The sequence below is a fragment of the Balaenoptera borealis genome (genome assembly GCF_965194805.1).
Source record: "Balaenoptera borealis genome assembly, chromosome: 4".
Lineage (NCBI taxonomy): Eukaryota > Metazoa > Chordata > Mammalia > Artiodactyla > Balaenopteridae > Balaenoptera > Balaenoptera borealis.
Genome location: NC_138861.1, coordinates 3,199,144 through 3,222,688, shown reverse-complemented (window position 1 = coordinate 3,222,688; position 23,545 = coordinate 3,199,144). Strand labels below are relative to the sequence as shown.

Genomic DNA, 23,545 nt, shown 5'->3' with positions numbered 1-23,545 from the left:
CACGGGTTAGTTGCTCCACAACATGTGGGATCTTCCCAGACCAGGGCTCGAACCCGTGTCCCCTGCATTGGCAGATGGATACTTAACTACTGCACCACCAGGGAAGACCTAGAAACAGGTATAGCTCTTTAATGATAGTGTCATGAAATTAGTCCTACATTTTCATAACATTTTGATTCAACAAATAAATTTGCAATCTTAGAGATATTTTAAAAATAAGTTTTTTATTTTGAGATGATCTCAAACTTAAAGAGAAGTTGCAAATATATTATTAAGAGTGTTTTCCCCCTCTCAACCATTTGAGAGTAAGTTCCTGACCATGCTCCATCCCCCTAAAACTTTGGTGTGTATTTCCTACAAGAAAGGACATTCTCCTACTAGAAGGACATTCTCCACACTAGAACCATCAAAATTAGAAAACGAACATTGATCCCTTGCTGCCATTTAAATCTCAGAACGCATTCAAGTTTCACATATTGACCAAACAATGTCCTTCAGAGTGAAAGGATCTAGTTCACAGTCACTCCTTGCATTTTGTCGTCACAGTCCTTTAGTTTCCTTTGATCTGAAATCATTTCTCAGTCTTTCCTTATCTTGAATTATTTTGTAGAGTGCTCCTGAATGTTGGTTCATTTCATCATAGTTAGATTTAGGTTAGGCACCTTCGGCAAGAAATTCACAGAAGAGATGCTCATGTCAACCTGTCAGGTAGTGCAAGATCTGCTTTGTCCCATTCCTGGTGATGATCACTTCGGTCACCTCATCAAGGTGATGTCCCCCACACTTCTCCACTGTAAAGTTAGCCTTTGTGATTAATAAGCATCTTGTAGAGGGGGTCTTTGAAGCTATGTAAAAATCCCTTCTCCTGGTGAAGGTATTCCCTTGCTCTCTTCTGAACCAGGAGGAGAACAACCCTTATCACTAGAGAAGGAAAGTTGTCACTGAGATGAGTCTGCACGAGCAAACTACTAAAACAAGCCTCTCTTCCATTGGTTTCTCCATGGGTTTACCTGCCCACAACTTACCACCTATAGAAGCCCAATCGCCCCCTTCCCTCTCTTGTCACTTTCCCACAATTTATCGTCTTTGTTAAAATAGTATATAAGCCCTCAAGTCTAACCACTTCTTTGAGTTTTCACTTCTTTTCTATGGAGACTCCATGCATGTACAATTAAATATAGTAACATCCATAAAATTTGTAAACTTTTTTCCCTGTTAATCTATCTCTTGTCAGTTTAGTTTGCAGGTCCTACATACAGAATACAATACTTTCTTTCCCAACTCCCTTGCTTCTCAGTGGCTAAGAGGCACAGCTCTGGTGATGAGACATGGGTGCAGCCTGCTGGGGGAGTCCTGAGGGGTTAGCTCTCCTGACACAAGAATGGATGGAGCAGTTGCCATGCCTTCCACCTTCTTCCTGTCTTTCACATGATGTGATGTGTGGAGCTGCAGCAGCGATCTTGCAGCTATGAGGAAACAAGCATGCTTGTGGGGCCAAGAAAACTCACAGGGATCTGAGAAATGCCAGCCCTGAAATCATTGGGTTAAGCAGCATCCCCCTTATGTGAGAAAAACAAACACATCCTTGTTTAGGCCATGGTAGGTCAGATTTTCTCTATTTTGAAAAAAAAAAAAAAAAAGAATGCTTTCCTAACATACATCAAGAACTTAAAAGTGTCTTTTCTACACACACACAGCCTCTTTCCAGATATGAAAAAATCTCATGTTGGCAATTTATTTGCAAGGATGGTTGAATGAGTAATTGAAAGACTGGTGGGGGCCTGGTGGAGGGGGCAGTACAGGAGGCCATGCTCCCTGAGCCTCAGGCATGAATAGCCTACACATACCTTCAGAGTTGGTGGGGTTAGTGTTCTCTGTTGGGCTGTGTAGATCAACTGGGGATAAAAACATCACAAAGCTATCACATCTTTCCCTGGCAGCCAGTGTACTGAAAGCTCCAAGGGAGATGACTGGGGAATAAACAGCCAGTTTAGGGTAAGGAGACAGTGTTGGGACTGACATGCAGACAGGTCCTTTGTACGACGTGCTCAGTGTAGCAAGATGGTCTCTGGCAACCCTGCCAGATTCATTGCCTGCATCACCTGGCTTAGCTGTATCCATGCAACTGAAGGAGTAAAAAACCAGAGTAAAGCTTTACCTCTGATTCCTTCCCACAAACATTGTTTTAACCTTCCTGGACTAGGGGAAGGAAGCTTGTCTTTACTCTTGAGGAAAGAAGCTCTCAATGACCAAAATAACTTGTATGCATTTTATAACTTGGCTTTACATTAATGTATATCCATAGTTCTGAGCTTTCTCTGACCTGGCGGTGAGCAGTTTAATTTCATTTATCAAATTTATTGCAATTCACAAATATCAGTGCAACAAAGAGAGGTGCTTGACAAATGAGTGTAGAATTCTGCAAGGATATTAATTTGCCATTGGAAAGACAATTCTGTGTCTTGCCACGAACAGATTCTTGCCTCCTTAGTTTGCATGATATACTCTTGAACTTTCATATTAAAATGGAAAAAAATAGCTTATTTTTTTGTTAATATGCAAATCGTGAGAGTAGAATTCAAGGCCACTTGTTTTAATATTGAATATGTAATTGGTACAATATATAGTCTTTCTCAGATTCTTTTCCATTATAGGTTATTACAAGATTGAGTACAGTTACCTGTGCTATACAGTAGGACCTTGTTGTTTACCTATTTTATATATAGTAGGGTATATATGTTGATCCCAAACTCCTAATTTATCCCTCCCCCACTTCTTTCCCTTAACCATAAGTTTGTTTTCTATGTCTATTTCTGTTTTGTAAATAAGTTCATTTGTATCATTTTTTAAGATTCCACATATAAGTGATATCACATGGTATTTGTCTTTCTCTGTCCGACTTACTTCATTTAGTATGATAATCTCTAGCTCCATCCATGTTGCTGCAAATGGCATTATTTTTCTTTTTTATGGCTGAGTAGTATTCCATTGTATATATGTACCACTTCTTCTTTATCCATTCCTCTGTTGATACACTTAGGTTGCTTCTGTATCTTGACTATTGTAAATAATGCAGCTATGAAGATTGGGGTGCATGTATCTTCTCAAATTAGTGTTTTCATTTTCTTCAGATAGATACCCAGGAGCAGAACTGCTGGGTCATATGGTAGCTCTATTTTTAGTTTTTTGAGAAAACTTCATACTGTTTTCCACAGTTGCTGTACCAATTTACATTCCCACTGACAATGTAGGAGGGTTCTCTTTTCTCCAGATCCTCACCAATGCTTGTTATTTGTGTTCTTTTTGATGATGGGCATTCTGACAGGTGTGAGGTGATATCTCTTTGTGGTTTTGATTTGCCTTTCCCTGATGATAAGTGATGTTGAGCATCTCTTCATGTGCTTGCTGACCATCTGTATGCCTTCTTTGGAAAAATGTCTATTTAGGTTTTCTGCCCATTTATTAATCAGGTTCTTTGTTATTTTGATATTGAATTGTATGAGCTGTTTATATAGTTTGGATATTAACCCTTTACTGGTCATATCATTTGCAAATATTTTCTCCCAGTCAGTAGGTTGTCTTTTCATTTTGTTAATGGTTTCCTTTGCTGTGCAAAAGCTTTTAAGTTTAATTAGGTCCCATTTGTTTACTTTTGCTTTTGTTACCTTTGCCTGAGGAAACAGTTCCAAAAAAATATTGCTATGATTTATGTCAAAGTGTATTCTGCCTATGTTTTCTTCTAGGAGTTTTATGGTTTCCAGTCTAACACTTACGTCTTTAATCCACTTTGAGTCTATTTTTGTGTGTGGTGTGAAAAAGTGTATATCTTTTGTAGCCCCACAGCAACCAGGACAGTTTGGTCCAGTTCTATTACTTTTTTGTAGTTATTAAGAAAGGAATAAAGAATGGCTTTTCAAAATATAAACTTATAATATTGGAGCTGCTCTGTTAAGCCATACATGCCTTACTCTATCTATCCCTCAATCCTGATAAGCTACTCTTCACTGCGAACCTCTGTTTAGATGGTTCTATGTTGTTTGGCTCTAAATAAGGGAGATTCAGTGATTTGTGGATGTGAGGCCTAACTGGAGTAAGCAAACACTTTTTCATCTCTCTGTTTATGTTAGTCTTGGCTGTGTGTGAATTTGCCAACACGCACACACCAGGCATCAAAGCGCAAAGGAAGAGAACAGCAGCAGGAGGACAATGAATGGCTTCATTTGAATCATTGGTTTTTTTTTTTTTTTGCTTATTTTTCAATTAAGTTTGTTTAGTCTTAAATGTGATAGAAAGCTCTTTTAGATAAGGAGTGAATAGATGAGACAGAAAAGTTTAAGAAAATGGGATTTAGTGCAAATGTTGCTAAGCTTACCTCACAGGGAAAATACATGGCTTAGGAGTAGATGCATTTCTAAATAAGTTTTTTTTTTTTTTTTTTGCACTGGGTAGTTTTATTTTACAGAGGGGGTAAGGGTTAGGTGGTGTCAAGAAGAGTGACATGGAGCAAATAATTTTTATTATTATTTTTTTCTTTTACAAATACACCGAAGAATCATGCAATGCTGCCTGCATTGGATGCAATCCTGGGCCACAAGTCTGCACATTCTTTTGCAGCTGGTCCTGTGACGGCAGAACCTTTCATGTAGCCTTTATTGTTTACTATGACCCCCGCGTTATCTTCAAAATAAAGAAACACACCATCCTTTCTCCGGTATGACTTTCGTTGTCGAATTACCACTGCTGGATGTACCTTCTTTCTGAGCTCTGGTTTGCCTTTCTTGACGGTGGCCATCACCATGTCACCCACACCAGCAGCAGGAAGTCTATTGAGTCGTCCCTTGACCCCCTTCACGGAGATGATATACAGATGTTTGGCTCCTGTGTTGTCAGCACAGTTGATCACGGCTCCAAACGGAAGACCCAAGGAAATCCGGAATTTCGCACCAGAGGACCCACCACATTCTCGCTTCTACATCTTGAGCGCCAGACTCATTTAAATAAGTTTTTGAAGGCTTTCTGACCACAGTAAATCAAGTATTAAATATATCTGGATATATTTTTGCAGTGGGAATTTGTAAGGCACTGGGACCGGGAAATTAATAATTTCAGCAGAGAATGCGTAGCAATAGACTCAGAACTGAAGTAAAACACTTAGCAGAGCCCTCGTGACGCAGGGGGCATTGACGACGGTGACAACACGGCAGGGATGAGGCACTGGCTCTGTCAGCGTGGTATAAGTTAGTACTTAATGCTGGTATAAATGCATCTTGCTTTTAGTGATACTTGAATTAACATTTTTGCGATTACAGTTTGTTTTCATTTGAATACTCTCATACAAAAATCACTCATAATTTAAGAAATTTATGAATTATTATTTTTTAAAAAGCACCCTAACTGAAAAGTTACTCCGATGCATAAGAAGTCAGGTAAATATCACAGTCAAAATTTGAAGCAATTTGGAAAACATGCTTAATAATTTTAATTGCAACAGCAGAAATATTTTTGGATGAAGCACTTAAATCTCTTCCTTCTCCTGGAAATCCTTTGAGATTAAGTGGATGGAAAAACAGATGAACAGTTGCATGTACTGGTTGCCAAGTGAGACACAGTATTGAGTGAAAATCAGTGGCTTTCATTTTCTGCTGGAGGACGAATTATTGTCATTCGTTTATAACTAAAAAATATGTATCTGCATTTCGTGGGTCTGGGGGAACTGTAGTGCACAGAAAAGGGAAAGATGGTCCAGACTTTTTGCAGTGATCATAGCTTCTCCTTGACTTAATTGGGTGCCAGAGTGATTCAAGGGCCAAAGCCAAAGAGGAAGTACAGTGAAGCATTTTAATAATGTGGTTTTGAGGAAACTGCCCTCATTAACCATATAGTGAGGTGATTATGCTGGGGCTGGTTATCATTTTTTGGGGGAGACATGATCTGACCTGGGTTGTGTCCACATCTTGAATCCCTCTATCAGAACGAAAATCGTAAGGGTTTCAATAAACATATCTTGGAAGCTAAGTTTCTAGGAATTTATCACTAATGGAATAAAACTGAGCTTTTACTTTTTGACAGACCTTGACAGAAACGCACAAGCACTTATGAATGTGTCTAGGGAACTCATTTTCTATGGAAAACACTAACTCAGTGAAATTATAACCCTCATTCTGTAACAACATTAAATGTTAAAATGGAAAATGTCAGCATGGTTAGTCTGGAATCAATGCAGCCACTGTTTAGAGGCAGTTCTGCTAACTTAGGTTCAAATAAAGGAGGTGAGTACTGTTTAATTGTTTGTAGTGTTTCTGAATAGCCATGGCTTTTGCAAACACTAAGATAAGCGTCTCATTGGATTCTATGACTTATTACCAGCATTTGAAATCCTTTTTATAGTCTATGGAAAACATGCAGTATTCCTATTTTCTTGGGTAACTACCCACAGCATAAAAGGTATAGAGGCAGTTTGCTAAAATACTCTGTTAGGAAGCAAAATTTTCAAAAACAAAATATGAAAAGCCATGTACAAAGGCAAACTTTCCCTATATTTAACCCACTTATTTTATAGTTTCTATTTTAAATGCTAACTATCAATAACTATTTCAGATAGCCAACAACAAAATAAACAAAAATACCAGTAGTAATAGGGGGTTGTTAAATAAATATATAATGTAATTATGGAACTCTGCATTCTTGTATAGATATTCAGTTCAACAATTTGGAAAGTGAGGTAGATATACACCTACTAATATAATAAGATATTCAGTTCAACATTTTGGAAAGTGAGGTAGATATACAAGTACTAATATAATAAGATATTCAGTACATATCATTGAGTTACAGAAAGTATGTTGAACAACAGCCTATATAGTCTGGTTTTATTTGTATAAGAGATATATTTATATCCTTTATAAAATTCCGATATACTAACAAGAAACTGTTGCCAGTGGTTGTCTTTGGGAAGTGGGACAATAATGGTAAGAGAAAGGGGTGATTTTCCTCTTCAGTTTATATCCTTGGGAAAATTTGGACTTTTTTTTTTTAAAGTGACTATTCTTTAATAAAAATAATCTGGAAGAGGGATAAATTGGGAATTTGGAATTCACAGATACACAGTACTACATATAAACTAGATAAACAACAAGGACCTACTGTATAGCACAGGGAACTATATTCAATATCTTGTAATAACCTATAATGGCAAAGAATCTGAAAAATAATACATATGTGTGTGTGTATAACTGAATCACCTTTCTGTACTCCTGGAACATTGTAAGTCAACTATCCTTCAATAAAAAAGAATAATCTGAAGCTATTTACAGATGATTCAAATGCATGAAAATCTGGTTTTTTGGCAATAGATGGAAATACACTGATTGTAATTAGCTGGTTTTCTTCAGACCTTTTGAAATGAGGTAGGACCAAGCCAGTGGCTCTCAGTCAGGGATGATTTTGCAGCCAAAGAGACTTTTGGCAAAGTCTGGAGGTATTTTTTATCATCACCACTTGGGGGTGTGCTACTGGCATCGAATAGGTAGAGTCCGGTGAGGCTGCGAAGTATCCCAGAATGCACAGGACAGCTCACCCCGCAAAGGTTTTGTCGCCCTAAAATGTCAGTAGTGCCCAGGTTGAGAGACTCAGAATTAGGCATTGGTGAAGCACCAGTGGGAAAGCATCCCGTGTCAGCAGCCTGTGAACACATGCGCTCATTTGCAGGACAGGCAATTCGTTACATCTGTGGCTTGTTTATCTTCTAGTGGAGACTTTCTAATTGATTTCATGAGATCTTAGAAGTAGACGGGCATTACCAAGCAGAGGCACCAGTGCAGCTGTTGTATCTCTGGAAAGGCTGTGATTGCTGTTGTTTTGGCAGGTAACATGGGGAAAAGGCTGCCGTTTGTTCTGTGCTCTGATGCCAGCGGCGATTTTCAAGTTAGTTATAAGGAATCGTTTCTTAGCTACAAGAATCATTAAACAATGGATTGGGTTACTAAGAGAATCTGGAGATTTTGAAAAATTGGATAGCTAATTTAAGGATATTCTGCCAAAATTAAGGGGCTAAGTCACAAAATATTTTCAGGCTGTTTGAACTAGTTCCATCAATCTATGAATAACATAAACAGATGTTTAAAAGAAGTTATCATTTAAAGGAACATTTTAGACTTCAAATTTGAGATTTTGCGATGTGTGTACTCGGATATACACAAAAAGCCTTGAAAAATTCAATTGTCTATGCCTCAACAAAGCTGAAAAAAACCCAAAACCAAAACCAGACAAAAAGAAAAACACACCAGTGTCCTGACAAAATCCAGGTACTCAATATCCCTTCATGATCTTGTCTTCGTCCAGTTTCTCATTTTAAATCTTTTGTTAATGTTCTTTCTCATAACTTATGCTGGGCCAGATGAATTGGACACTCAGTTTCCCAAGAATTATGCCTTTCTTACTGTCTGTCCTCATTCCCATCTGACTGCAGAACTTACACAGCATTGACCCACGAACAGATCTGTCTGTGGTCCCCAAGTGTGCCGTGCACACTGCCGCCTCCTTCCAATGAAATGGGAGAGGGGCCTTGATGCCACTTGGCAGTGTTCTCTCTCCCACCTCCTAGACGATTATTTCCTTCCTTCTCTCCTTGAGCCTCCAGCACCTCCTGAGGCCACCCGAGGAGCCTCACAAATCCCCGCATGGACCCCCCCTCGTGAGCTCCACCTCCTCCATGCCCCCCTCACGTTGTCTAAATCCAGTCCCTCCCCTGAGCTCAGCCTCCATCCCTCTCTCCTGCTCAGGACGGATCCGGCGGTTCTCCCTTCTCTCTCAGCATCGTCCATCTTCAACTCTTTCCTGAACCATGCTCTTGTGTCTCCCTTCTTAAAAACAAGACAAAAGAAAACACACTTCTTTCCCCATGCCAAGTACATCCTCATTTCTCATCTCCCTTTTTTAGAAAAACTTGTCAGAAATTCTATACTGGCATCTCTGATTCAAGTTTTGGGTGTAGCTTTATTTCTAAAGATTTGGAGATCTATTGAACACAAGAGTAACCTTCTTTTATGAATTTGGGTTATTGTGTTTGTAACAGGGAAGAACAAACCTGACTCCATATTGGAGCTGCTTCTTTTACTTTAACCTTTATGTTCTATTGCATTTGCTACAAGTGAATCACTAAAGGGATGTTGCCTACAGCTTAAAGCGTCCACAGTGGCCCATCTCGGGGAACCCTGCCTCCCGTGCCTGAGTGTTGATCTAAAATACATGTGTTTAGCTCCCAGGAAACATCCTGACCACGCCCACCTGTGAATGGCTGCCGGAAGGAAGACATTAACACATCTCCTCTCCAGAGTCTGGAGGAACCAGGAAAGTTTTACAACAACTTGTCACCTTTTTCACTTTACCTCCTCACCTCCCCCTCTTTGCTCTATAAGATAAACAGCATCCAAACCCTGAGCAAGATGGTTCTTTGGGACATGAGTCCACCATCTTCTCTGTCTGCTGGCTTTCCGAATAAAGTCGCTGTTCCTTGTCTCAACAGCCTGTCTCTCGATTTATTGGCCTGTCATGCAGCCAGCAGTATGAACTTAGACTTGGTAACACATTGATGCCTTAGGGGCTTTGAGGGTACTCAGTGTCCTATAACTTTGACCACAGGCTCCTGTGCTTTTGGAGTCCTGTCAAATTTTTATGGTTTTTCCTCCACAATTCTTTATCAGCTGTCGCTTCAACTATCATTCATCTATCTGCTCTATAGAGTCAGTGCTCTGATTACCATTTCTAATTTATTACTTAAATCTGCTATGGCTAAAAATGCAGATACTCAGACATTATGTGTAGACCTCTTTGTAAAGTGAGCAAATGAGCTATGAACGAGGGCAAGATTTCCTTCTTTCTCTTTTTTTAATGCCTGGGTTTTCAAGAATCAAAGTTTTGGAGATTCTAGGATGAGTGATCTTTAGTTGGGTGAGATGTTATTATAAACATTGCTTAGGGTTTAGTATTCTGCCATAATAAACATCCAGTGAGCATATATTGAATGAGTGCACATGCTTCCCAACACACAGAATAGCTAGAAGTTCTAAATTTTGTATTTATACATTTCTAGCATAGGCCTCAAACTATGACACAACTCTTTTCTCGACTGTCCAACTATCCCATTTGATTCCTTCTCAGTTCATTGATGACACTAGTAGTGCAGCCAAGAAATAAAGACCATAAATCAAGGGCCGTCGTACATCTTCTTAACAGGCTTTCCATCCAGCAATGCCTTTCCACTCCCCCTCTCCCAGCTGTGATTCCAGTCTGGATTAGCTCATGTCTGGCTGGTACACTTTTTATTTATTTATTTATTTATTTATTTATTTATTTATTTATTTATGGCTGTGTTGGGTCTTCGTTTCTGTGCAAGGGCTTTCTCTAGTTGCGGCAAGCGGGGGCCACTCCTCATTGCGGTGCGCGGGCCTCTCACTATCACGGCCTCTCTTGTTGCGGAGCACAGGCTCCAGACGCGCAGGCTCAGTAGTTGTGACTCACGGGCCCAGTTGCTCCACGGCATGTGGGATCTTCCCAGACCAGGGCTCGAACCCATGTCCCCTGCATTGGCAGGCAGATTCTCAACCACTGCGCCACCAGGGAAGCCCTGGCTGGTACACTTTTAACGGCTTCCTTTGGATTACACTTTAGCCTTAGAGCCAAAGCCTCCACAACTGGCCACAACCTACTTCCCTAAACCTAAGAGTCCAGTACATTGACCTTTGCAGTCTGATCAGTAGTTTTTTCTTTCATGTTTTAAGCATTTAGTATGTTTGAGGCACTAGCATGGAGCACTTTACATACCTTGTTTTATTTCATCCTCGTAACAAAGCCATTGAGTAGTTATTAATATTATCATGATCTTACAGCTTAGAAGGTAAGGCTTAGAGGAGTAACTTGCTTGGGGAATCACAGAACTAGGAAATGGCAGAACTGGGATTCAGACTCAGGTCTGTCCGACTTCAGAACATGCGTTTTTAACCACTGCCCTCTACTGGTCCCCCCACCCCCTCCACTGACCTGCTTATAAGACCCCTGAAAAACCATTCATATTTGTGCTTCCCTTTCTTGGCTCATGACAGTTTTGCCACATATCTTATTTTCAGCTAAGTCTTACCCTTCAAGACCAAGGTATTGGAGATGGAAGCTCTACAAATTCAGACTCAGGGTTCAGAGGAGCAATGATTTCCAAGGAAGACAATAGTTTATCACCCCACGTCTCCCTCCTTCATATTTAGAGAGTAAATTTAAAAAGTAAAAAGGGAAAAATACGGTTCTCTCATTATTTTTCCTTTTTGGAGAAGTTTCCAGAAACAAACAACTGGATTGATGAAGCCTCATGGAGAATTTTATATTTAAATGCCCAAGGTATGGGCAAGAGGGTCCAAACAGAGCTGAGTGGAACATAGGTACCATGTATTCTGAGCGGCAGATCTGACAATGCTGATAGTCAGTAGAGTTATGTTCTATTCTTGGGTGTGCCTCTCAACTGATGGGTGAATTTGGGCAAGCGTCTTCACCTTGCTGGATTTCAGCTTTCTTCACCTGTCAAAGGTGGAGACACTACCAATGGTTGTAATATTATTTGACTCTAGGAGGAAGATGAGGTGATAATAAAACTGTGTGAAAGTTCATTTTTCAAGGGGACGTAGAAGGGAGAGAAGATAAATGAAGAAAAATTGAGAAGGCACCTAGAATAAAATTGAGCAGGAGGGAATGAGTAAATCTACATAGGGTTGGAGGAGCCAGAGAATCTGTACGTTGCCCACCTGTTGTCCATTTCCCCTTTGCCTCTCAATGCCTTCAGTCCTGGCTGAGGAGATGTCTGGTTTCAACAATAAGGCTACTCTTGTTTCCCACTTTCCCTGCTGCCTTGGCAATTAAGCACGGCTCTGGGACCAAATCCTGACCAATGAGATCTAAGAAGCAGAAGTCTTCTAAAGGAATTTCTGGGAAAGCTAACAGGGAAAGATGGAGCTACATGCCACTCTTCCCTTTCGTCCTGCTTTGAACATGGACTTGATGTCTGGAGCGACAGTGGCCATCTTTCCATGAATTAGGAGATAAGCCTGGGACATAATAACCAGCACAAAGGATGGTGGACTGGGAAATACAGGAAAAGCCATGGACCCTAATGGCATGACTGGACAGCTGATCTGGTGTCAGCAAACACTTACTGCTGGACTGTTTATGTGAGAAAAATAAGTTCTTATTTGTTTAACCCACTGATGATTGGTCTTTCTCTTTGTTGCATTTCTCACTGATAGAGATGGGATGGATGAAAATAGCAATGCAGGCTCGCTACCTGGAGGGGAACGTCAGAGCTCCGAGGGTGAAGGAACCCTGGAGATGACTGCCAACCAGGGAAGGGGAAGTGCGGGTTAGGGTTAAGGCTTCAGAGATGACCTTGAAAGTTAGGCTAGATAAACGCAAGTCTTTGTTTGAAGATTGTCTGAGGACAATTAGAAGAATAAGGGACAGGTTAAAACAGGAAGTCCTGTGAGTCACAATTTTAAAGAAAAAAAAAAATGAAAATGTGAGGAGACTCTTTACCAAGAGATCAGACCCCAAACACAGCAGGTAGCTTTCTTCTGGTGTATCTCTATGACAACTTCTGTAACAGTCTTGTGTTTGCATCAGACAAACCCAAATTGAGGAATATTCTACAAGACAACTGGCCCACGTTCTTCAGAACTCACGTCATTGTCTCCAGGTTAAAGGAAGCTACAGAGCTGAGGATGTTGAATGCAAGGTGTGATCCTGGCTGGAGCCTGGGTTAGGAAAAAAATATTTTTTTTCTATAAAGGACATAATTAGGACAATTGATGAACTATGAATATGGACGTTATATTAGATAGTCTTATTTTATTAATGTTAAATTTCTTGAATTTAGTCATCGTATGGGGGCTAAGAGAATGTAGTTTTTAGGAGATCCAGGCTGAAGTGCTTAGGTGGGAAGAGTCATGATGTCTACAATTTACTCTCAAATCATTCAGCAAGAAAACATATGCATGTGTGTGGGTTTGGTGAGAGAGGAAAAGCAAATGTGGGAAAATATTAATGGGTGAATCCAGAGGAAAGTATATGGGTATTCATTGTACTACTTTTGTAGGTTTGAAATTTTTCAAAGTACAATAAAAAAAAAGCTTGGTACATATTTTAATCGTTTAAACTTCTTGTAGCTGAAATGGTTTGTAAAGTTTCCAGGTTTTAGATTTTATTTTTTAGCCGAGCCATGTGGCTTGTGGGATCTTAGTTCCCCAACCAGGGATTGAACCTGGGCCATGGCAGTGAAAGCGCTGAGTCCTAACCACTGGAATTCCAGGGAATTCCCTAGAATTTTTATTATTTGAAGAATATTTAACGCACTCCCATCTGCCTGGTATTTGGACACATACCCACACGGTTTTTAAGTAAATATGAAATTACCTGGACACGGTGTGTGTGTGTGATGCATGTGTGCTTTAAACTTTCTCAGAATTATGGGTGTGAGACACAAAGAATTTTAAATGCCAGAAATATTATTTATAAGATATGTCATCCCATATCATCTGTGTGTTTATGACTTGGAGTCTAATTTTGGACTGATATTTTTTTCCATCTTTGAAAATATTTTTCCAAGTGATATTTTTTTCCATCTTTAACCCAGAGGACAATTTCAAAGGCATTTACAGGCTATGAGAGTTGGACAAAGTTTTATTGGGCGTGACACAAATGTCTCACGACGCATAGTGGGGATATTACATTTTGGGGAGGATATAAAATAAGCAGGCTTCTAAAGGTCATTATGGGGCAGCTCAGGGCAGGGGCTGTTAGCAAACCACACATCTGCAGGCTACAGATTAAGTGGTCACTGCTTCCTTTCTAGAATTCCCATGTGGCTATTATTTTGTGAATGACATACACCATGGGCTTAATTGTAATGCTTTTCCCTACAGCTACGTATTATTCAGCAAAGTCAAACAGGCTCATTTAAATCTGAAAGCAGTGTTTTCCTGATTCTGCCTTTTCTTGGAGTTACCACAACTGCAGACCACAGCAGTCCCCAACGCTTGGTGCCTACACCTGCACCCCCATGCCCAGCACAGGCTGAGTGTGCCTGCTGCCGGGCAGGGAGGGTGTCTTGGAAGTTCCCAATGTGCCCTTGTGGACTCTCAGTAGGTCTTCTCACTTCTCAGTTCCCTCTTCCAGAACATGGGGATTAGTAAAACTCTCTTGCAGGGTTTTTGGTGTGATTAGACAAAACTAATGGATGTGAAAGAGCCCCTTACTGCCTTTCACAGAAATCATATATATTAAATGTGAATTCCCCTTCTTTTTAAGTCCACTGGTCTTTTTTATTTAATATTGGAGTGTAGCTGATTAACAATGTTGTGTTAGTTTCAGGTGTACAGCAAAGTGATGCAGTTACACATATACATGTATCTATTCTTTGCCCATATAGGTTGTTACAGAATATTCACCAGAGTTCCCTGTGCTATACAGAAGGTCTCTGTTGGTTATCCATTTATCCACTGGTATTGATTTCCAGGTAATTTCTATTGTAACTAACAACTGTGCTAAAATATATTTAACAGAATCTATACTGTACAACCCATGAAATTGTAAGCAGCATGGGCCAAATATTGGCAGAGATGCTGAGAGTCACATGTGGTCCACTTGAATTCTAACACTCTCTCTGAGATCAAGTAAAGGTTGCTTATGCCTTTCTTTTCTTATAAATGTCTATCAGGAACTAGTTAATACTCCACTTAATCTTTTGTAGAGCTCTCCCATCCTCAAATCATTCATGATTGAGTTCTAATGAACATAGCCACCTAAGGGTACTTCGTTTGTGTTGCCAACTGCCCGACATTTTATTTCTGTTTATGCTGCCATCTGAAATTAAGAGTGAAGTCTGTGGAGGTGGCGTTGGGGGAGGGGGCGTCCCTCGGTGTGGGAGCTCTTCTCACCCTGCCCTGGACGATGCCCCTGGAGCATCCAGGTCATCCCTCAGGAGCCCGAGGCCAAGCGGTGGCATAATTTCCTGTTCCCAGCGAGACCCTCAGGACCCAGTGTGGTGCTGTGTGGCTGACAGGGTCTTGGTGCTCCGGCCAGGTGTCGGGCCTGAGTCTCTGAGGTAAGAGCCAAGTTCAGGACATTGGTCCACCAGAGACCTCCTGACACCATGTAATAACAGTCAGTGAGAGTTCTCCCAGAGATATCTCAATGCTAAGACCCAGCTCCACTCAACAACCAGCAAGCTCCTGTGCTGGACACCCCATGCTAAACAACTAGCAAGACAGGAACGCAACCGCATCCATTAGCAGAGAGGCTGCCTAAAATCATACTAAGTTCACAGACACCTCAAAACATACCACTGGACATGGTCCTGCTGACTAGAAAGACAAGATTCAGCTTCATCCACCAGAACACAGGCACCAGTCCCCTCCACCAGGAAGCTTACACAAGCCACTGAACCAAACTTACCCACTGGGGGCAGACACCAAAAGCAATGGGAACTACGACCTGCAGCCTGCAAAAAGAAGACCCCAAGCACAGTAAGTTAAGCAAAGGAGAAGACAGAGAAGTATGCAACAGATGAAGGAGCAATGTAAAAACCTACCAGACCAAACAAATGAAGAGGAAATTGGCAGTCTACCTGAAAAAGAATTCAGAATAATGATAGTAAAGATGATCCAAAATCTTGGAAATAGAATGGAGAAAATACAAGAAACGTTTAACAAGGACCTAGAAGAACTAAAGAGCAAACAAACAATGATGAACAACAAAATAAATGAAATTAAAAATTCTCTAGAAGGAATCAATAGCAGAATTACTGAGGCAGAAGAATGGATAAGTGACCTGGAAGGTAAAATAGTGAAAATAACTACCACAGAGCAGAATAAAGAAAAAAGAATGAAGAGAATTGAGAACAGTCTCAGAGACCACTGGGACAACATTAAACGCACCAACATTCGAATTATAGGGGTCCTAGAAGAAGAAGAGAAAAAGAAAGGGACTGAGAAAATATTTGAAGAGATTATAGTTGAAAACTTCCCTAATATGGGAAAGGAGATACTTAATCAAGTTCAGGAAGCTCAGAGAGTCCCATAAAGGAAAAATCCAAGGAGAAACACACCAAGACACATATTAATCAAACTATCAAAAATTAAATACAAAGAAAAAATATTAAAAGCAGCAAGGGAAAAACAACAAATAACGTACAGGGGAATCCCCTTAAGGTTAACAGCTGATCTTTCAGCAGAAACTCTGCAAGTCAGAAGGGAGTGGCAGGATATACTTAAAGTGATGAAAGGGAAAGCCTACAACCAAGATTACTCTATGCAGCCAGGATCTCATTCAGATTTGATGGAGAAATTAAAACATTTACAGACAAGCAAAAGTTATGAGAATTCAGCACCACCAAACCAGCTTTACAACAAATGCTAAAGGACCTTCTCTAGTAAGGAAACACAAGAGAAGGAAAACACCTACAATAACAAACCCAAAACAATTAAGAAAATGGTAATAGGAACATACATATTGATAATTACCTTAAATGTAAATGGATTAAATGCTCCAACCAAAAGACACAGATTGGCAAAATGGATACAAAAACAAGACCCATATATATACTGTCTACAAGAGACCCACTTCAGACGTAGGTACACATATAGACTGAAAGTGAGGGGATGGAAAAAGATATTCCATGCAAATGGAAATCAAAAGAAAGCTGGAGTAGCAATTCTCATATCAGACAAATTAAACTTTAAAATAAAGAATGTTATAAGAGACAAGGACACTACATACTGATCAAGGGATCAATCCAAGAAGAAGATATAACAATTATAAATATTTAGGCACCCAACATAGGAGCACCTCAGTACATAAGGCAAAGGCTAACAGCCATAAAAGGGGAAATAGACAGTAACACAAGAATAGTAGGGTACTTTAACACCCCACTTTCACCAATGGACAGATCAACCAAAATGAAAATAAATAAGGAAACACAAGCTTTAAATGATACATTAAACAACCCAGACTTAACTGATATTTATAGGACATTCTATCCCAGAGCAACAGAGTACACTTTCTTCTCAAGTGCTCATGGAACATTTTCCAGGATAGATCATATCTTGGTCACAAATCAGGCCTTGGTAAATTTAAGAAAATTAAAATCATGTCAAGAGTCTTTTCTGACTACAACGCTATGTGACTAGATATTAATTACAGGAAAAAAACTGTAAAAAATACAAACACATGGAAGCTAAACAATGCGCTACTTAATGACCAAGAGGTCACTGAAGAAATCCAAGAGGAAATCAAAAAATACCTGGAAACAAATGATGATGAAAACATGATGGCCCAAAACCTATGGGATGCAGCAAAAGCAATTCTAAGAGGGAAGTTTATAGCAATACAATCCTACCTCAAGAAACAAGAAACATTTCAAATAGACAACCTAACCTTATACCTAAAGCAATTAGAAAAAGAAGAACAAAAATCCCCAAAATTAGCAGAAGGGAAGAAAACATAATGATTAGATCAGAAATAAATGAAAAAGTAATGAAGGAAACGATCACAAAGATCAATAAAACTAAAAGTTGGTTCTTTGAGAAGATAAACAAAAGTGGTAAACCATTAGCCAGACTCATCAAGAAAAAAAGGGAGAAGACTCAAATCAACAGCATTAGAAATGAAAAAGCAGAAGTAGCAACTAACACTGCAGAAATACAAAGCATCATGAGAGATTACTACAAGCAACTATATGTCAATAAAACGGACAACCTGGAAGAAATGGACAAATTCATAGAAAAGCACAACCTTCCAAGACTGAACCAGGAAGAAATAGAAAATATAAACAGACCAGTCACAAGCATTGAAATTGAAACTGTGATTAAAAATCTTCCAACATACAAAAGCCCAGGACCAGATGGCTTCACAGGTGAATTCTATCAAACATTTAGAGAAGAGCTAACACCTATCCTTCTCAAACTCTTCCAAAATATAGCAGAGAGAGGAACACTCCCAAACGCATTCTATGAGGCCACCATCACCCTGATACTAAAACCAGACAAAGATGTCACAAAAAAGAAAACTACAAGCCAATATCACTGATGAACGCATTGGAGACATGTATTTGTGATGGTGCAGCTTCTAGGTAGGATGGGAGAATCATGACAGACTACTCTTTGTTCCTCTTATTTATCACAAACTCTGTTGTTTTAGACATTCCATCAGAAAGGATTTGTGGAAGAAAGTTAATAGATAAACACAATTTTTCACAATTTGAATGACATTTCTATATTTTGGTGTTTTCGTCTATAATATTGTAATTAATGTAGGTTAGAACAACAGGAAAAGAAAGCGCTAGGTAAAATGCAGGGAAAAGAGATTGAAAACAAAAATCACCCAAAAGGTAGGTGTAAGTGAAATAAGAGGAACCAGTCTGGGCAACAGAATGGAAAGTGGGAGGAAATAGCACAGAAAGAGCATAGGATTTTGAGTCAGAATCCGAATAGGGTGGGCACCTTTTTGGGTGATTAAAAAAAATCTCAAACAAAGATACCACTCTGATAAAGTGAATAACCATATTTACTACCATTATGAAAGTCTTGCAAATTCTGGTTTTTCCTTAGAAATTTCTTAAAAGTGGGAGCAAACATGTATCTTCATTAGTGTCCACGTAACACGGTTGGAAATACAACTAAATATTTCATATTATATATTTTGCGTATTCTCAAAAGAGTTCATATTTTACTAATGTATGTCATTGTAATTATTATGTCAAACGTCTGTGGCTTTGCGTTTATAATTCCTGCTTGTCAAATGCTGCATGCTTTTAGGATGTATCCAAATATACTTCCTTCTTGGTTATTCCTTTCTTTTTTTTTTTAACCCCTCCCCACTCATAGGAGGCAGGTAGACTGTACTTGGTTGCTCAGGTAGTGTAGAGCACAGAAGAACCTTTGTGGAAGGGTCATCTGCCAAAAATAGCCAACGGCGAAAGCCAGATGCTTGAGAGAGAGAATATTTTTGAAACTTGGTATGCTTTTTTGAATTTGAGCATCTTGGCTTGACTATCAAAACCAAATACTGAAGAACACAGAGCATTGAGCCTTTCCACAGCCTGTAGGGAAGGTCAAGCTTGCTTCCCTGAACTTGGTGAGGGCTGCGTGTGACAACCTCCTGTCCCCTTGGAATTTAGAGCTCCTTAGGGGAAGGGGGAGGTGGGGATCACCAGAGAGTGGGGCCGCCCAAGCAGAGGTGGTTAGAACGCGCAGCCCAAGGAAAGGGCGTGACTCTGGCAGAAGCCACGTGCTCTGCGTGGCACCAGGGCCCGGATGGCTGTGGGTCTGAGTCAGCCCCACGTCTCCCTTGCTTCCTGACACGGGAGGAAGGACCCTTGAGGCTTCCTAGGCTCTCCCGAGAAGGTTGGCTAGGAGCAGACAGTCCGTGTGAAGCGGCCTCTTGCTTGGGTGGGAAACATGGGTTATCTGGCCGGGTAGCCGGAGAAGGTGGAAGTGTTTACATGCTTGGGTAGGTGCCGATGCCCACGCCCAGAGGAACGAGTTACATCTCACGAGGAGCTGGCAAAGTTACGTAGATAATTCATCTCTCTACCTGCCCCCTCACGTGGATGTTTCCGATGTTGCCCTGGAACCTAAAAACTTTTTGGGCAGAATTGGAAAAGGGTGGAGCAGGTAGACCATTCTTAAGTGATTAAGTTTGTATTTTAAAGAAAAAGTGTCTGATTTTTAAACCAAGGTACTTCGAATTAGCACGTTTATTGTCCTGTTATTTTATGCAGGAGTCACGGGCTCTGAGTTGAGTCACAGAAACATAAAATTTCATTTTCTGCACATCTGACCGTTGAATTAAGTAAACAAGGAAGCCCCTTAGTTGGAGGTGGTCCTCAAGCCATGGCAGCAGAGGTAAGCAAACCAAAACCGAAGCCCATAAAGCCCTCAAGGTCATGAAACCAAAGAGCTGGGACAACCGATCACAAACAGCTGACTAACCTCTAAGCGGTAGCCAAGCAACAATTTCCTCACTTGGCCTCTGCAACTTTCTCTGTATGTCTCCCACTTCCCTTTCCAGTTTGGTGCTGTTCAATTCAAATCCATTTTTGCTCACATAAACTATTAAAAATTTTAATTTGCCTCAGTTGATCTCTTAACATGAGATTTGTGGCCTAAAAGTATGGAAATTTGATATTATATACGATATCTGGTTTGGGTATACTTAGTACTAATGATGGAACAAAACTGTTGGAGTGTGTGTGTGTGTAATAGTTCATAACATTTCCCACCACCCTCAAACTTCATGACAGAGAATGCTGGCATTGCCTTTTGACCTTCTTCTGTGAACTTCTCCTCCACCATGGGTGTTCTGAGGGGAAAAAAAGGGCAAAGAATGTTTTCTCCTGAAAAATGAGTCAGAATAGAAAAGAAACTTTGTGGCCAAGAACAGCAGAGGTGTGTGTTGTGTCGGGAGTGTAGTGGGAGTGGAGGCTGAGTGATGGGGAAATGAGAGGAAGATGGGGGTCCAGGCGGCCTTGGATTGGACAGAAATCGGGGTATAAAGAGGCAAAGCCTCCTGGGGATGGAAGACTGGTGGACAAGAAAGGAGACCATGGGATTTGATAAGACTCCTTTTAGGAGATCATGTGTAAGGGGCTTTCTTTAGCTCCTTTCAGAGGCATGAATAAAGGTGGGTGCCCTTGTTCTAGATGAGTGTCTTTACCTACGAGCCCACTCCAGGCCTGTACCACATATAACAGCTTTAAAGGGTTATATTAACATCATCACCAACACATACACCTTGTCTTGTTCCTTCCCCTGTCTACATCACGGCCAGCTGGGTGGTTTCCTCTCTGAGGGTTCGCTCTCTGTCTGCAAACACAATTTTTATTCAATACCACGTGGCATCATTCTTTCTTTGCTTCATAACATCCGCCTTGTTAAATTCCATTCTTGATCAGTCCTACATTCATTCTCCATTTGTCTATTCAGGCATTCATGATGACTATTCCACAGGCAAACTGTTGAGGGGATACAGGAATAATAACATGCTTGGCCTTGACCTATCTGTTCTCATTTTAATTTAATAATTCTAGCTCGTGTTTATGCATGTCTCTCTAGTAAGATAAACATTATATCTGTCTTAGATTCTGAACTAAGGCACTCGGAGGTAATGACTGGAACAGATCATGAGATTATATGGAAACTGCTACATAAACTAGCTTAGAAACTTTGAAAAAAGATGCCTAAGAGCCAGCAGCACTACAAAAAGATTTGTACAGGTTTTTTTTTTTTTTTTTTTTCTGATTAAACTGGATTTGATGAACAAATGAGTTGCCACATTATTTCAGGTCAACACTGGGAATGAATGGTCAGTTGCTGAGAAAAGTTGTTGAATTCAACGAACAAAAACTATCCCTTTTTCCAGGGAGCACAAATTGTTGTGCTGTGAGCTCAGAAGATCAGGGGTAAGGACAGCAATCAAAAGGGCAGAAATAAAAATCTATATTTAACGTAGCCAAACCAGCCACCTCTCCTGATCTTAACACAAAGAGGGGGGTTAAGTGGAGGTCAGGAGAAGCTAACAGACAGCCTGACTGCTGACGTCTTCTCGTCTAAGTTTGAAATGTGTGAGAACGCAGAAACATTTATAAACCATGAGGCAGTTTTGCAATTTCCAACAAATCGGCCACAGCTAAGAAAGTAAAAATGGCAAATCTTCTGGACCATTAAAAATGAGTCAAACATTTCCAGCCTGCTCTGGGAAAAACCTATTAAAATATCAGAAGGCTGGGGTGAGCAGCAGCGGATGAGAGAAAAGGTTGAAAAGGAAAGACGAGGGTCAGAGGCTTTGTGAGTGAACTCGATGGTGGCGTGATTGGTGTTCTCAGCGCCTGACGCACCTCAGAACTTAATCAGTTATTTCACTAATTTATACTTGCAGTATGTGTCCTGCATGAAGGCTTCCAAAAAAGCCTTTCTCAGCTTCTCTGATTTCTCCCAGTAGATCCAGGTACACACATTTATAAATTTTGTTCAGATTGTGTCAGTTCATGTCCATTTGCGTATCTTGGTCTGTAACATTTTAATTTGAAATCTGTAAAGAAAGATGTATCTGTTGAAATGGCCGCAACTACAGAAATTTGCAGGGTCGTAACTTCCTTAACACTGCAAGGATCAGGTATTGGAACCATCTCACTAAATACTGCAGAATTAGCCAAAAATGTCCGTGAATCCCGGTAACTAACTGCAAAATGTGGGTGGGAGGATGGGGTATAATGTGCATATTGTGTGTTTAATAGGCAACTGTCCTCTGTGAAAGTGCGAATTCATGAGGAGGGCATCTTAGGGAGAAGAAGTGGGTAGAAATAAGAATTCTGGTTGCAAGATTTGGAACCAAGAGATTCTCTCGTGTGGATTTTGTCAGGAGGGGTGGTGAGCCAAAGGAATAGAGAGGATGGTTCAGATAAAAAAGGGGAGAAGGAGGAACTGGTTGATTAGAACTAGTTAATATCTAGTTAATATCAATATCTGGGCCACTCGGAGGCCAGGAGGGGAGACGCTGCTGAGATTCTGTGGGGGAGGGATGAAAAGGAGGAGAAAGTGGGCACAGAGCAGGACCAGAACTTGAAGGAAGTGGGAGAGCGCCCGAGGAAACTTGCTTACCTTCCACTTTATCTCTCCATGCCTGGAGCCAAAATGCAAAGATAGTCTCAACCCACATGATAAATAGGACATCGGACTGGCCTGGTAGCCTAGAGTTTACTACCAGCGTGGGATTTACTTGCTACTGAAGAGTGAATAGTGACAGTTACAGAAAGATAGAGAAGATGAAAAGGCAGAGGGCTATGTACCAGATGAAGGAACAAGAAAAAACCCCAGAAAAACAACTAAATGAAGTGGAGATAGGCAACCTTCCAGAAAAAGGATTCAGAATAATGATAGTGAAGATGATCCAGGACCTTGGAATAAGAATGGAGGCAAAGATTGAGAAGATGCAAGAAATGATTAACAAAGACCTAGAAGAATTAAAGAACAAACAAACAGAGATGACCAATACAATAATTGAAATGAAAACTACACTAGAAGGAATCAATAGCAGAATAACTGAGGCAGAAGAACGGATAAGTGACCTGGAAGACAGAATGATGGAATTCACTGCTGCGGAACAGACTAAAGAAAAAAGAATGAAAAGAAATGAAGACAGCCTAAGAGACCTCTGGGACAACATTAAACGCAACAACATTCGCATTATAGGGGTCCCAGAAGGAGAAGAGAGAGAGAAAGGACCCGAGAAAATATTTGAAGAGACTATAGTCGAAAACTTCCCTAACATGGGAAAGGAAATAGCCACCCAAGTCCAGGAAGCGCAGAGAGTCCCATACAGGATAAACCCAAGGAGAAACACACCGAGACACATAGTAATCAAAGTGGCAAAAATTAAAGACAAAGAAAAATTATTGAAAGCAGCGAGGGAAAAACGACAAATAACATACAAGGGAACTCCCATAAGGTTAACAGCT

At 40.3% G+C, this 23,545-nt stretch overlaps 1 protein-coding gene, 1 long non-coding RNA gene and 1 pseudogene across 3 annotated transcripts in view; all 3 read right to left on the bottom strand.

Annotated features, from left to right (window-relative positions):
• RXFP1 (relaxin family peptide receptor 1) overlaps positions 1 to 2,121 on the bottom strand; it is a gene marked incomplete at its 5' end in the record, with an annotated part of 75,897 nt that extends 73,776 nt beyond the window's left edge. Inside the window, one exon of the mRNA XM_082391587.1 lies at positions 1,848 to 2,121. Coding sequence (XP_082247713.1) covers positions 1,848 to 2,121 — 274 coding nt within the window. The remainder of the gene's footprint in view (positions 1 to 1,847) is intronic.
• LOC309628373 overlaps positions 1 to 23,545 on the bottom strand; it is a 351,833-nt gene that overhangs the window by 167,606 nt on the left and 160,682 nt on the right. The gene's annotated exons all lie outside the window — the stretch shown is intronic.
• On the bottom strand, positions 4,495 to 8,822 carry LOC309628464 (large ribosomal subunit protein uL14 pseudogene; annotated as a pseudogene). The gene is made up of 2 exons: positions 8,724 to 8,822; positions 4,495 to 4,969 (listed from the first exon to the last, which is right to left on the bottom strand). The product of its transcript is annotated as a large ribosomal subunit protein uL14 pseudogene (transcript).